Consider the following 15711-nt stretch of genomic DNA (forward strand, 5'->3'; position numbering starts at 1 on the left):
GTGGGAGTTAAATCCACGTATTTTCAATATGCTGGTAAAGAAATGGGGTCAGCCAATCTTAGACCTATTTGCTACAGCTCAGAATGCAAAGACCAGAGACTTTTGCTCTATACAGACAGGAACCCAGTCGAACCAAATGGATGCCTTCTCAGTCCACTGGGGGGAGGGACTGATGTATGCGTTTCCTCCTTTCAGATTAATCCAGAGAGTTCTTTGCAAAGTGGTAAAGGACAAAGCCCAGATGATATTAGTGGTACCTTTTTGGCCAAAAAGATGTTGGTTCCCACAGTTAGTGAACTTGGCTATGGAAGACCCATTCAAGATACCAGTGTCTCGGGACATTGTGATACAGGGGAAAGCTGTTCATCCAGATCCTCACTGGCTTCAACTTTCAGCCTGGATCCTGAAAGGGTCCTGTTAAGAGAGAAAGGGTGTTCAGAAAAGGTGATTGACACTCTTTTGAAAAGTAGAAAGCCTATCACCAGGAGAATATACTTTCGTGTTTGGAAGACTTTTTTAGCATGGAGAAAGGCTACACGTAAAGGAGTTGGTGTACCTGATGTGTTGGATTTTTTACAAAGAGGCGTGGATCTTAAGTTGGCTCCAGGTACATTAAAGGTTCAGGTGGCGGCTTTATCAGTTTTCCTTGACAAGCAGCTTGCTAGGGATCCTCTTATCATGAGATTTTTGAGAGTAATCAAAATGGGAAGATGGGTGCCAGAGAAGATTATGCCAGCTTGGGATCTACCATTAGTTCTACAGGCATTAATTAAGGATCCTTTTGAGCCGTTGGAAAGAATATCAATACATTTATTAACTTTAAAGGTGGTTTTTCTGGTGGCAATTACATCTGCAAGGAGAGTTGGAGATCTTCAGGCACTATCAGTGAAGGATCCATTAATGACTATTTTAGATGATAGGATAATTCTTAGACCAGATCCAGCATATCTTCCTAAAGTGAATTCATCTTATCATCGTTCCCAGGAAATTGTCCTACCTTCATTTTGTGATAATCCAAAAAATTCAAAGGAAAAGGAATTACACTGTCTTGATGTAAGAAGAGCGATTCTTAAGTACCTGACTACGGTGAAACAATTCAGAAGATCGATTCATTTGTTTGTTTTATTTGCAGGTCCAAATAAAGGGTTACAGGCTTCAAAATCAACTATTTCACGTTGGATTAGAGAAGCAATTGCTATGGCATATAAAAACAATGGCAAAGCACTACCTGAAAGATTGACGGCTCATTCCACAAGATCATTATCTACGTCCTGGGCTGAAAGAGCAGGCGCATCCTTGGAACAAATCTGTAGAGCAGCAACTTGGGTGTCTCCAAATACCTTCATTAAGCACTACAGAGTGGACGTTTTATCAAATCAGGATCAAACGTTCGGTAGGAAAGTGCTGCAGGCAGTGGTCCCACCCTAGAGGTAAGCAGTTTCTCGCTTGTCTCTCATTTTGAGGCCATCCTGAGGGACGTTGGAAAGAAAAACCTTGTTACTCTTACCGTTAACGGTATTTCTTCCAGTCCCTCAGGATGGCCTGGGTTTCCCGCCCTATAGGGAAAGCGTAAGTATGAAAGTGTACGTTACTAGTAGGCTTTATATGAATATGCATATTTTGGGCTTTAGTAAAATTTTTAGAATTGGTTATTTAGAGGGTGTTTCTCTATACATTAAACTGAAGATAGGGGGAAGAGGTGGAGCTATTTATTTTCATTTTTTAATTGGCTTGTGTTTCCTTAGGGGGAGGGGCACGGAATCTCTCATTTTGAGGCCATCCTGAGAGACTGGAAGAAATACCGTTAACGGTAAGAGTAACAAGGTTTTTTCCGCCACCAATTAGGCTTTCTTTGGGGGGTACATTTTGCTAAGAGCCACTTTACTGTAAATGCATTTTAACAGGAAGAATAAGAAAAAACAGAAAAAATTCATTATTTCTCAGTTTTCAGCCATTATAGTTTTAAAATAATACATGCCTCCATAATTAAAACTCACATATTGTATTTGCCCATATGTCCCGGTTATAACACTGTTAAAATTATGTCCCTATCACAATGTATGGCGACAATATTTTATTTGGAAATAAAGGTGCATTTTTTCCGTTTTGCATCTATCACTATTTACAAGTTTAAAATAAAAAAAAATATAGAAATATTTCATCTTTACATTGATATATAAAAAGTTTAGACCCTTAGGTAAATATTTACATGTTTTTTTTTTATTGTAATGTTTTTTTTTTTATTGTAAACATTTTATTTGGGTAGTTTTGGGAGGGTGGGAGGTAAACAATAGATTTATAATGTAAATGTGTGTTAATTTTAAAAAAATTTTTCTTTACAGGTGTAGTATTACTTTTTGGCCACAAGATGAGTTTGTTTACATGTCGTCACTCTAAGCGTAGCACACGCTTACAGTGACGTATCGGGAAGGGAACGGCCAGAAAAGGCGCAGCTTCTGAGAGAAGCTGTCGCTTTTTCAGCGGGGGAGAGGAATCAATGATCGGGCACCGTAGCCCGATACATTGATTCCCTGGCTACCGAATCCGCGGCCGGGAGTGCGCGTGCACGCGCGCGATCGGCCTCGGGAGCACGCGGTAGCGCGCATGGTTCCTGGACGTAGAAACTACGTCCAGGAACCAAAATAGGTTAATATCTAAAAGTAACAATACATAAAATAACCTTTGAAAGCTTTCCTAAGCATTCTCTGTGTGTAAAAACATTTCCTTTCACTGCAGAGAGCATTATAGGCTTGCTTATCTCTGACTAATTGGCAAAAGTAATAATTGAGAGTAAGAATTTCTCTGCCTGTGTCTTCACTCTGCCCCTCCTTTTCTGCTGAAATTGCTAAGCTGTTGCCAGGGTAATATGTCTATTCACAAACAATCCGAATTGGAGTACAGGTAAATATACAATAACAAACTATGTCCCAACAGGGGACCTGACCTATATCTACAAAAATAGTGACAGAGAATATCACTTGGTTGGTCAGCTGGGTATGGAGTGATGTACACCCGTGATCAACAGGTCCCAAACATAAACGATTTATATGCGAGATCAGCAACTAGCAAATGATTGCCATTGTAGGTCTGTCTCGCACTAGTCAGTATCAATACATATGTTTATTAAAAACACAATGCTTTGTAATGAGAGGTCTTTGCTGATTCCCCCCCCCCCCCCCCCCCCCCCCCCAGGTGGCTGGAAATCAGTCAACAAATACTGGGGTGTAGCTATTCAAATCACAGCAAGGTGATAGAGCAAATACAGATACTTATATATGGCATTTAGGAGTGCGGTTAATATCTCAGCAGTGAATGATTGGTAAACAATTACCAACATTCACAAACCAACCAAGCTGCTCCTACATAGTAGTATAAAAATGCCTTTACAGAAGGTATAAAGCTGAGGTAGAAAGGGTGATATGTACATTAATTACAGTGCTCAGGTGTCAATTCAACTAGAACCAGTTTCACTCTATGAAAAGAGCTTTGTCAAGAAATAAGACACAGTGCTATTAATTAATGCTGGGGAATCTCTGGTGGGTGGTTACTATTTATTATTTGTACACTGTGTCTTATTTCTTGACGTGCCTCCAGTCCCAAATTTTGGCTTGTTCCCATGGAAATACAGAATCCATACCGTTCGTATCGGCGGGTCGTTCGTAAGTCGGGGACTACCGGTATTTGATATAAAATATAGCATGGTAGTCTTAAAGCAACACACATGCCTACAACAATATATTTTCACCGTTCATTTTTTTGTGTAGCTGGATACTGTTGCCTGTTTGCGTTATACAATTTCTGGTGTTAAAAAAAAAAAAGGCCCTTTTAGAGCTTTTCAATGTCCGCAGTCTGAGGAACTCATTTATAAAGCAGACAGTCAAAAGGACTGGTTATTACTCCAGCTAGAGGCATAACAATAGACCCTGCAAGGGATGCAACCGCAGGGGGGCCCAGAAGCCACAGGGGCCCCGACCTGAGAGACTGACAACTAAGGGGCATGGAGAGAAAAAACGTTCTGCTCGCTGCACAATTGTTCTAATGACTGCTCAGCCACTGATAACGAATCATACAAAGTATTGTAGAAAAAGATTTGTAGGCAGTGCCTATTCAGTGTGCAGGGGGAGGGGGCCCCATCCAAAGTTTTGCAGGGGGGGCCCAGTGATTTCTAGTTACGCCCCTTCAGTTCATGTGTAAAGACACCGCAGTGTTAGGTGTTTTTACACGTGAATTGAAGAATAAAGATTTAACTTGCTTTTGAAAAGCTGGAGTGCTAACCAGTCCTTTTGACTGTCTGAACTGTATTGGATGTTGCTTCACATCAATGGTTAAGCACCCAACCTTGGTAAGGTGTGCCACTCCCCATCCGTCTACTTCTATTTCATTTATAAAGCAGTGACACGTCACCTTTACAATTTGTACCTCCTCCATACTAATTGCAGAGCTTCACAAATCTAAAACTGAAATCGACCTGAAACCCTTCATATGTTAGGAAGCTGGCACATTATGGAGATCCAAGTCAGGCTGGGGGCAGGGCAATCATGTAAGATTTGTTTTTATGCCATCAGCTCCACCAGGGAAACTCTGTTCCATAATGTGTATCTGTGTGTATTCACCACGCATCTGTTTGTTGTTATAGGTATGGGGGAATTTCACACTTCAAACATCGGACTCTGCGCTACCTGGACAAAGGAGCCAGGCACAAGTCCCACCTTCTGGACATGCACAGACCCATGACGGTCAAGAACAATCACATCTTTTTTACCGACGAGTCAGAAACCAAACCCATAATAAGTAAAATGTTGAACAAGGTAAGGATATTTCACCTATCGCAGGTACTGTCCTATAGGAATTAACTTTCTTTAAATCTTTATTTGCTTGTCATGTTTAGATAGAACATGAATTGCTTTTTTAAAAATATATTCCACATTCAGGTAAATCTAAAATATGGATGAGCATCCATATGTAGCAGAAGTCCCGAAGCAAGAAGCCTGCTAGAGTGCCAGGAGCCTCAAAGCAAACGTGAGGTAGCTTACCTCAATGAAGACAAATTCATGTAATTAATGAATTTTAATATGCACTGGCAACGTATTTTATGGGTCTATGCCCACTTCCTCAGACCGTTTAAAGGACCACTATCGCAAAAAAAAAAAAGTAGGCAGTTAAAATCTGACCGAAACGATAGGTTTTGGGCCAGCCCATCTCCACATGGGGAATTCTCCAGGTTTTCTTTGTTTTCAATGGCTTTTCCTGAACAGCAGTTTAACTGAAAAAATAGTAAGATACCAGCCAGCTTCCATAATCACTTGCACACTATTTTGTCAGTTATGCTGGGTACACACGATGAGATTTCCCGTTCGATTCCCGGATCGATTCGATTAAATCAAACATGTTCGATTGGATTTCGATCGTTTTTTCTGTCGATTTTGCATACCTATCATGAAAAAATCGATCGAAATCCAATCGAACATGTTTGATTTAATCGAATCGATCCGGGAATCGAACGGGAAATCTCATCGTGTGTACCCAGCATTAGACTTTGCAACTGTTGTTCAGGAAATGCTGTTGAAAACAAAGAAAACCCTGAGAATCCCCCAGGAGAAGATGGACTGACCCAAAACCTGTCGGTTTTGTCAGATTTTAACTGCCTACTTTTCCCAGAACGTCATTGGACAGCACCCCTGGTGAGACTTGTCTCCCTCCCAATCGTGGACAGGAACTGCAAAAGAAAAGATTTGCATAACAAATTGGCAGCCATACATAAGCCACTATCTTACCACCAGTAACTCAGTTCAGTTTCCTGTCCCGGACGGGAATGCAGAGGAGAGGTCTCCAGGATGCTATCCATGACAGATGGTCGGGGGCAACGTCTTTCAGGGCTCCAGGCATGCTGTACAGTGTACAGTCGGAGCCCTGCAGCGTGGAGGAGGCTTCTCCGTATGAGGCAGCAGAGATATAGCGCAGGCGCGCTTTCAGACCAAGATACTTCCGGGTCAACCCGGAAGTTGTCACGCACGGCGTCCGGCGTGACTCTGATCGGGCGGCAGGGGCCGCGGAGGTGATTGCGAATCAGCATCAGCTGATTCGCTGAGGTAATTAGCAAATAGCGCGGCAGGGGCTGCGGAAATACGAGGTAATTATGCATATCTATTAAGCGGCAGGTGCCGCGACGGGGGACTATGCAAATAAATTATGCTAATGGGCTAGTCAGCTGAGCCCTATTGTTCATGTGGATTTAATCCTTTTCCCTGTCTCACTCTGGTGGTTTATGTGAGCATGGAGGACGCTTCTGGGTCAGCTCCTGCGCAGTCTGCCAGGCCAGCCCAAGATACCTCTCTGCCTGAAAAACATGAAAAGCCTGAAAAACATGATAAAACTGACAAGGGTCAGCATGCATCAAGTGGATCTAGCAAATCTGCGAAGAAATGTGCCATTTGCTCCACTCGCTTGTCATCCTCATCCTCTAAAAAGTTGTGCCAGGATTGCACAAATAAACTGGTTAAAGATGAATCCCCTGTCATATTTAAAGATCTGATGGGTTGGATGCGGGCGGAAATGTCTTCAGCAATCAAAGAAATTAAGGATTCTGCTATTTCTTCTCAAGCTGTAGCCCCCAACCCTGCTGATGTTCCTGGCCCTAGCAGTGACGCTGCTGTTATACCTATCAATACTGGGTCTTCTCCTACTCCGGCGGCACGTATTCCTGTGCAGGCTAGGAGAAGTAGGGAGAGTGATATAGAGGGCTCGGAACTCTCTGAGGGGGAAATATCTGCATTAGAAGAGATATCTGAGGGTGAAGAGATAGAAAAAGCTGAGAAATCACAGAAATTTGCTTTTTCCCCAGATTTAATGAAAGATCTCCTAACCTCCATGCATGAAACAATGGGTATTAGATCAGAGCAAAAACCCCTGACACCCCTGGATCAGATGTATGAAAGTTTGGCGGACCCCCAATCTAGATTCATTCCGGTCCATTCTACTCTTAAATCTATGATTAAGAAAGAATGGGAAAATCCTGAGAAAAGGGCCTTTTGGCCCAAATCTTTATCTAAGCGCTACCCTTTTGCCCCGGATGATCAGGCTTGTTGGGGTCCTCCGCCAAAGCTGGATCCTTCCTTTTCCAGGGTGTCAAGAAAATCAGACCTGTTGTTTGAAGACTTTGGTAACCTAAAAGATCCAATAGACAAAAAAATGGATAATGTTTTGCGTAGGGCTTGGGAGTCGGCTTCATTAACTTTCAAACCGGCTGTGGCATCAACAGCAGTTAGTCGTTCTCTGAAAACTTGGCTATCAGACCTGCAATTTAAGATTGCTAATGGAGTTTCTAGGGAAGAAATTCTGAATGACTTCCCAAAAATTACGAATGCCTCAAATTACATGGTTGATGCGGCAGATGATACAGTAAAGTTGGCAGCCCGAACCACGGCGCTAGTCAACTCGGCTAGAAGGGGAGTATGGGTTAAGACCTGGAATGGGGATACTTCCTCAAAATCTAAGCTTTGTGGTATCCCCTGTGAAGGTAATCTGCTGTTCGGTTCAAAGCTGGACGATACACTAGATCGTACGGCGGATAATAAGAAGAATTTCCCAAGGAAGCGCCCTTTTCAAAATAAGCGGCCATTTCGGGCCCCCGCCAAAAATGAAGCGGATAACAAATCTTCCAGGGGTAGAAGATGGGCCCCTTATAGACAACAAAGACCCCCCAATACCTCTACTAATACCAAAAAGACAAACAAGCAATGACGCCATCATTCCAGTGGGGGGGAGAGTCACCAACTATTTCGAAAAATGGCAACAACTCTTCAGCAATCAGTGGTTACTGAATATAATATTAGAAGGTTACAAAATAGAGTTCGAGCAGCCTCCCCCTCAAAATTTTGTCCTAACCCCTTGTCCAAAAGACCCATCTTTAAGAATAGCCCTTCAATCAGAAATAAGGTCACTTCTTCAGAAAAGGGTAATTCGCCAGGTTCCAGCATGCCAAAAAGAACAGGGATTCTACTCTCCAGTCTTCCTGGTGAGGAAACCTCAGGGAACCTATCGATTTATTCTAAATCTAAAGAAACTAAATCTGAGGGTCAAATACAGAAAGTTCAGGATGGACAATATCCGATCTGTAGTTCATCTCTTACAGAAAGACGACTTCTTGGCATCTCTAGACCTGAAGGATGCATATCTTCATCTGCCAATCCATTTGTCCTGCCAACAATACCTAAGGTTCGCCGTGTGGATGGAAGGAGAGGTAAGACATTTTCAGTTTAATGCCTTACCTTTCGGATTATCTTCAGCTCCATGGCTATTCACCAAGGTTATGTCTGAGGTACTAGCCCTTCTCAGGTTAAAACAGATTAATATTGTCGGTTACCTTGATGATTTTTTATTATGGGGGTCTTCTGAGAAATCCGTTTTTGATCAGATAACTACAACTTTGAGCTTCTTCCAGGATTTGGGTTGGTTGATTAATTGGGAAAAGTCTGCCCTAGTTCCTTTCCAATCCTTAGAGTTTTTGGGTTTCATTATTTCTACTAGAAAGGAAAAATTGTTGTTACCTGATAGGAAGATCAGTGCTATTATTGACAATGTTCTCTCGTTTCAGAAATTGAGAAGCATATCGCTAAGAAAGGCCATGGCACTTCTAGGTCTTCTAACTTCTTCCTTTCCGGCAATCCAGTGGGGGCAGTTCCATGCAAGATTCTTACAGATGTGGATACTAAAATCTTGGAACAGGTCTATGACGTCACTGGACAAGAAAATCGTCATTCCACAGAGTATAAAGGCTTCTCTGCTTTGGTGGAAACAGCTGGATCATCTATCTCCAGGTCGTCTGTGGAGTTTTCCTCATCAGAATACAATTACAACCGACGCCAGTTTATGGGGTTGGGGAGCCCACTTCAATTCTCAACCGGCCCAGGGAGCCTGGAGTATGACGATCAGTTCACAGTCATCAAACAACAGAGAACTGCAAGCAGTGTGGCAAGCTTTACTACATTTCGGGCCCCAAATCAAGAAGTCTCATGTGAGGATAAGGACAGACAATCAGAGTGTGGTGGCTTTCCTAAACAGACAAGGGGGTACGAGGAGTCAATCCTTATGGGAAAAGACGACGAGGATCCTATTTTGGTCAGAAAGGAATCTCTCATCCTTAACAGCGACACACTTAAAAGGAACCTCAAACCAACTGGCAGACTACCTCAGCAGGAAGAGGTTGGATGCGAACGAATGGTCATTAGATCAGGAAATATTCCAGCAGGTGACGTTACAATGGGGCTGCCCAAAAATAGACTTGTTTGCAAGGAAAGTGAATACGAAATGCCAACAATTTTGTGCCCTGTTTCCAGAAGATCTACCATGGAAAGTAGATGCCTTCTCGATCAATTGGGGGGAAGTAATGATGTATGCATTTCCTCCAGTTCCGTTGCTAGCTCGAGTGATAAAGAAGATTATACAGGACAAGGCTCGAGTAATCTTAATAGCTCCACTGTGGCCAAAAAAACCATGGTTCACGTCACTGAGGGCACTAGCAGTAACAGATCCGATAATATTTCCTCCTCTGCCACACTTGCTATCTCAGGGTCCAGTATGGCATCCGAACTTACACATGCTTCACCTTTCAGCTTGGAACCTGAATGGGGCATCCTGAAGTCCAAAGGGTTTTCAGATGAACTATCAGAAACTTTGATACAGAGTAGAAAAAAAGTGACTCGAGAAATATACCAGAAAGCCTGGAGAATATTTAACGATTGGTGTAGGGAAAGATCCTTTAACAATTCATCTCTCAAATCCGTATTGGAATTTCTTCAGTGTGGATATAAGAAAGGTCTTAGTATCAGCACCCTGAAAGTACAGGTATCTGCTCTTAGTGTGTTTTTAGAAAAACGACTGGCAGAAGAAAATCTAATTGTACGTTTTTTTCAGGCTTTAAAGAGACTTAAGCCAGCAATTAAAACAAAAGTACCTACTTGGGATTTAAACATTGTTTTACAGGGTTTGTGTGAGGCTCCGTTTGAGCCATTAGCGCAAATTTCGGAAAAATTTCTTACCTTAAAGACCATTTTCCTGCTGGCAATTACTTCAGCCAGGAGAATTGGTGAATTACAATCACTATCCATTAGAGAGCCTTATTGCACCATTTCAGAGGATAGAATAACATTACGTCCTGATGCAGCCTTTCTACCCAAGGTAGTTTCCTCTTTTCACAGAAATCAGGAGATCTTCCTACCCTCCTTTTGCGAGAATCCTAGTAATGAAAAGGAAAGGAGACTCCATTCCCTTGACGTAAGGAGATGTCTTATACACTACATGGAAAGAACAAGTTCCTGGAGGAAAACTGACGCAATGTTCACCCTTTTTGCTGGAAAACAAAGAGGCAACAAAGCTTCCAAAGCAACGCTGGCACGATGGATAAAACAGGCTATCACATCAGCATATCAGGTTCAAGGAAAGCATTTAATCTCTCCAATCAGAGCTCATTCTACAAGAGCAATATCAACCTCCTGGGCAGAGAGGGCAGGGGCATCTATAGAACAGATATGCAGAGCTGCTACCTGGTCAAGTCAGAACACTTTTGTGAAACATTATCGCCTAAACATCTCGGCTGCAGCAGACTTATCATTTGGAAGGAAGGTGCTGCAGGCAGTGGTCCCTCCCTAGATCCTATATCTTGTACATCGTCTCACCAGGGGTGCTGTCCAATGACGTTCTGGGAAAGACAACTTTACTTACGGTAACGTCTTTTCCAGTAGTCAGAAGGACAGCACCCCTGCAACCCGCCCTTCTTTTGGGTGGAATAATAATTATGTAAGTGAGCATCTATGCGGTCCGTGTCATCTATTGTATTAACTGAGTTACTGGTGGTAAGATAGTGGCTTATGTATGGCTGCCAATTTGTTATGCAAATCTTTTCTTTTGCAGTTCCTGTCCACGATTGGGAGGGAGACAAGTCTCACCAGGGGTGCTGTCCTTCTGACTACTGGAAAAGACGTTACCGTAAGTAAAGTTGTCTTTTTTGTGGTAGTAGTACTTTAAAAGTGCCAAAGCGTGCTCTGAGCTGAGTTTTAAGGCTTCTTAGACTCAGCTCAGAGCACCCTTTGGCGCTTTAAATAAATGTGCATTTACAGCTATCTGCTAAGACTAAGGTATTATTAAAGAGAACCTGTACTTCATTAAAAAAAAAAAAAAAAAGCCCACTTGGGGATACTTACCTCGGGAGGAGGAAGCCTCAGGGTTCCAATGAGGCTCCCCCCTCCCTTGTAGCTTTGGGGAATCCAGCACTGGCTCCCCTGACAAGCGCTGATTTATTTACCTCTCTGCAATCCTGTGCAGGCGCACTAGCGGGGCTCTTCATCGGGTATGGCGGAAATAGCCGAACCCAATCCTATCCGGTCTGCTGCGCAAGCACAAAGGACTCGCACCTGCGCAGTAGAGCGGATCCGATCGTGTTTGGCTATTTCAGCCTTAACCCAAACTGAGAGCCGCCAGTGCGCCTGCACAGGATCGTGGTAGGTAAATATTTACCTCGCTGTGGTCCGGGGGGGCTGCAGCGCTGGATTGATGGGTCTCCGGAGGACAGGGGAAGCCTCGTTAGGATCCAGAGGCTTCACCCCCCAGAGGTAAGTATCCCCCAGACGGTTTTACTTTACTTACAGATTCTCTTTATCCCCCTTGGCGTTATGATTCTTTCTTTCTGGATTTTAGGGTCTTTGTTTGCATGCTTTTATATCCTAAAACCTGGGGGAAAAAATCATGCTGCTAGGGAGTTCTGCAGCAGCCCAGCACTCGCTCAACTCCCTTGGATCCAGCGCTGCAGTTCTCCCTCCGTCCTCTGGGTGGCGCTGTAACCCTATAGTGAGATTACCGGCTGTCATAATGACAATCTTACCAAGGGGAAGCAGAGCCAAGGAGGAGAGGAAGAAGAATAGCAGCTGACATCGGGATCCCCGGGAGGTGAGTTAAAACGCCCGCTGTGCACATTGCTCTGCTTAGACCTCCCGGCGGCTACCGGCTTCGGGATAACTGCTCCTGGCATGTGATGATCGCTAAGGAGGTTAAGCAACCTGTATCCTACATAAGTGTTACCTGAAGAGGATCTTCCTTTTCTAAGGGTGCCCATACATGGTACAGTTTTTTTCATTTTTTCCGATTTGATTATTCCGTTAAATCAAATCCAATCGGATTTTTATTGAAAAAAACAGAATAATTGTTCATTTTTATTGAGCGTTTTATTGTACCGTGTATGGGCACCATTAGTTCCATTTTCATCTTTCTCTCATTATTAGGTGCAATCATTCCTGGGAAAGGTGAATAGAGCCGTTGAGGATGAAGCACATCAAGATTTGGTGGAGGTGGAGGACTCTGTCAGTAGTTCTGACTCTGAGGGACTAGACTTTTCAAGTAGTAAATCGCCTATTGGTGAGCAAAAGGAGTGCAGTTCTAAAGCACCATGTGAGGACGGCCATCCTGATAGAGAACCATGTGAAGACAGACATCCTAATAGAGAACCATGTGAAGACAGCCATCCTGATAGAGAACCATGTGAGGACGGCCATCCTGACACTGAACCATGTGAAGACAGACATCCTAATAGAGAACCATGTGAAGACAGACATCCTGACACTGAACCATGTGAAGACAGACATCCTAATAGAGAACCATGTGAAGATGACCATCCTGATACAGAACAATCATCCAAATTACCATATGAAAAAGTGCGGACTGCCTTACTGGAAAGCAGCAGCCCAAACCAAGAGACAGATTGTAAGCTACCCTCTAACGCCATCTGGTGTTTAACGGATGAAAATTACCCACAGGAACAATCAAGGAATTCTTCAAGAGAACTGGTCTCTCTAGAAACTCCAAGCTATCTACAAGTTGAAACAGAAGAGGAGAAAAATGGTGGGCTTTTTTTTTTTTTTGTTTTTGTTTTTTTACAGTCTATTTAGTCGCTGCATTTTCAGAGTCCCTCTCTCTCTCCCTCTCCCCTCACATGTATTTTCAGTCAGTATTATGGTGGGGAACATTGGTCACCCTTATGCTGGGTATACATGATGCGTTTGGTTTTTTTTGGGTCAATATCCCGGTTGATCAATTTTTGATTCGATTTTCCAGTTGATTTCCTGCTCGATTTTCTTATCTTTTCTCATCTATTTCCATTCACTTTTATGAGAAATCGATCAGAAAAACAATCGAAATAAGATCAGACATGTCGGAAATTATCGAACCATCTATCTGAAAAAAAACGTATGTTGTATTCCCAGCATTACAGTGAGTTCATGGAGTCTGGAAATAAAGTTATCTAAATGTACAATTGATGCAAACAGTGTTTTAAAAAGTTAATTGCCACAAGTTGAATGCCTAGCATCTAATCTTTCTGCTAAAGTGAAAGATTGTCCGGATTTTTCAGTCGACAGTTTTAAAGGATACCTGAAGTGAGGGACATATGGTGGCTGCAACAATTTTTTCACTGCTGCGGAAATCGGGCCGAATCCGCAGAGTTTCCCCGCAAGCAAATAGTGCAGGGACACTCTACCATAGGGTATTATGCTGCCGACGTCCGAATCGCTTGCACTAGTGATTCAGCCAACATTGCAGCATTTTTCAGTGCTCATAATCCCATAGCCATGCATGGCATGTGTGCAACAGTGGCAAGTGGAAACTGCCATTACACAATACCAGTTGCCTGGCAGTCCTTTTTGGCTGCAGCAGTGTCTGAATCACATGCACCTGAAACAAGCATGCAGCTAATCCAGTCAGAGGACAGCCAGGCAATTTGCATTGATCAAATAAAATAAATATGTCCGCCTTCATATCCCTCTCACATCAGGTGTGCTTTAAAGGGACTCCGAGCTCTAAATAAAAACGAAATTGGTACTCACCTGGGGCTTTCTGCAGCCCATCGTAGGTCGGCGTCCATCTGACTCTTCTCCCAAGTCCTGAAATGGCTCCCGGCGACACTGGGCCCCGGTGTCGGGCTCCTTCTTCCTGATACGTCACGTCTGACGTCACCACGCCAGCTGCCTCGCGTCACCACGGCGGCTGGCGTGACAGTACTGCGCATGTGCGGTTTAGTACCAATTTCGTTTTTATTTAGAGCTCGGAGTCAATTTAAGCTGAAATTACTGTGCTGCATTTGATTTTTGCCAATTCATCCAATAATCTTTTATTTGGATTTTTCCATGTGCAGCCACCATAACAGTGCTGCTCCCCCATTATAGTCCCCTCTAATAGTAGTGATGATCCTCCAACCCGTCGCTGTAAACTGTTCAGTCTCTATTCCATTCTTGCACCTCTTTTAGTGTCCTTTGTTGTATAAGTGCACTCCTGTTAGTGCCCTTTGTTCTATTCTTGCACCCTTGTCAGTGGCCTCTGCTCTATTATTGCACCCTTGTTAGTGGCCTCTCTGCTCTATTATTGCACCCCTGTTAGTGGCCTCTGCTTTATTATTGCACCCGTGTTAGTGGTCTCTGCTCTATTATTGCACCCGTGTTAGTGGCCTCTGCTCTGTTGATTAATTTTGTATTCATATACACTTTGATACAGTGCTATGGTATTTTATGCCAAATTAGTATGCTATGGAATTGTGTTGGCGAGTGTAATGTATGTGCGTTCCTTTTCTGAAGCCTCCCCAGTGACATCTGCAGACTGGAGTAATAAGAAAAAAAAGAGAAAGAATAAAAAGAAGCGCCAGTGCCTGCCTCCAGAGATTGCTGCGGACCCGCACCTCGCCAAGTACTGGGCCCAACGCTACAGACTGTTCTCTCGTTTTGATGAAGGAATAAAATTAGATGAAGGTATGGTGTGACTGCTCTGCTATCCCACATTCAGATCTCTGCTGCTTTATGCAGGCAAAACATTGTGCTGTGATAGCAGCTGCACAATGTATTTAGCATAGTTATACCTACGAAGCTTAAAGTGGTATGAAACTGAGCATTTCCTCTTTGTTGTAAAAAAAATTTACAGCATAAAATCTACTCCCAGCATTCAAACAGTTTAACACAGCACTTTATTCTTCAGTGGAAAGCTCCTTGATTAAGTGGAAAGCTTCTGGCCGCATCCGAAGTGATAATATTCTCTTTTGTTTACCTTCCCTTGTCAGATACATTTAGTAAACAATAACAACAGTAACAATAATATTTATAAAGCGCTTTTCTCCCTGGGGACTCAAAGCGCTGTGACCCTGCATTATGCAGTTTCAAAGGCTAGGGAAAAGAGGTGAGTTTTTAGCCTTTTTTTAAAGCTGTCCATAGAGTAGGGGCTGCATAGGAAAAGGCCCAAGCACTAAATGTTAAGTGTATCCTGGGAATAACCAGCTTCATCTTGTTGGCAGAGCGGAGGGTGCGTGGAGGGGCATAAAGTTCCAATAGATCCGCTATGTATTTGGGTCCCATGTGGTGCAGAGCCTTGAATGTCAGTATGCAGATCTTAAAATGGATTCTCCATTCTACTGGCAACCAGTGAAGAGTTTGCAGTACTGGGGTGATGTGTGAGCTGCGGGGGGCATTGGCTAGGAGTCTGGCTGCAGCATTCTGTACTAGCTGTAAGGGGCGCAGAACCTTTTCTGTAGATCCGATGAACAGGGCGTTACATTAGTCTAGGCGGGAGGATACAAATGCATGAACCAGGGTAGGTAGGTCTTCAGCTGGGATAAGGTGTGTGATTTTCGCTATATTTCTTAGATGGAAGAAGGAAGACTGGATAGTGTAATGGTTAAGGGCTCTG

The 15711-nt window shown here is 43.2% G+C and overlaps 1 protein-coding gene across 1 annotated transcript in view; it reads left to right on the forward strand.

The window, feature by feature from the left end:
- Window positions 1-15711, forward strand: part of TGS1 (trimethylguanosine synthase 1) — a 77061-nt gene that overhangs the window by 29927 nt on the left and 31423 nt on the right. The window contains exons 7-9 of the mRNA XM_068237391.1: window positions 4637-4808; window positions 12273-12888; window positions 14613-14783. Coding sequence (XP_068093492.1) covers window positions 4637-4808; window positions 12273-12888; window positions 14613-14783 — 959 coding nt within the window. The remainder of the gene's footprint in view (window positions 1-4636; window positions 4809-12272; window positions 12889-14612; window positions 14784-15711) is intronic.

The sequence above is a fragment of the Hyperolius riggenbachi genome, chromosome 5, assembly GCF_040937935.1.
Source record: "Hyperolius riggenbachi isolate aHypRig1 chromosome 5, aHypRig1.pri, whole genome shotgun sequence".
Classification (NCBI taxonomy): Eukaryota; Metazoa; Chordata; class Amphibia; order Anura; family Hyperoliidae; genus Hyperolius; species Hyperolius riggenbachi.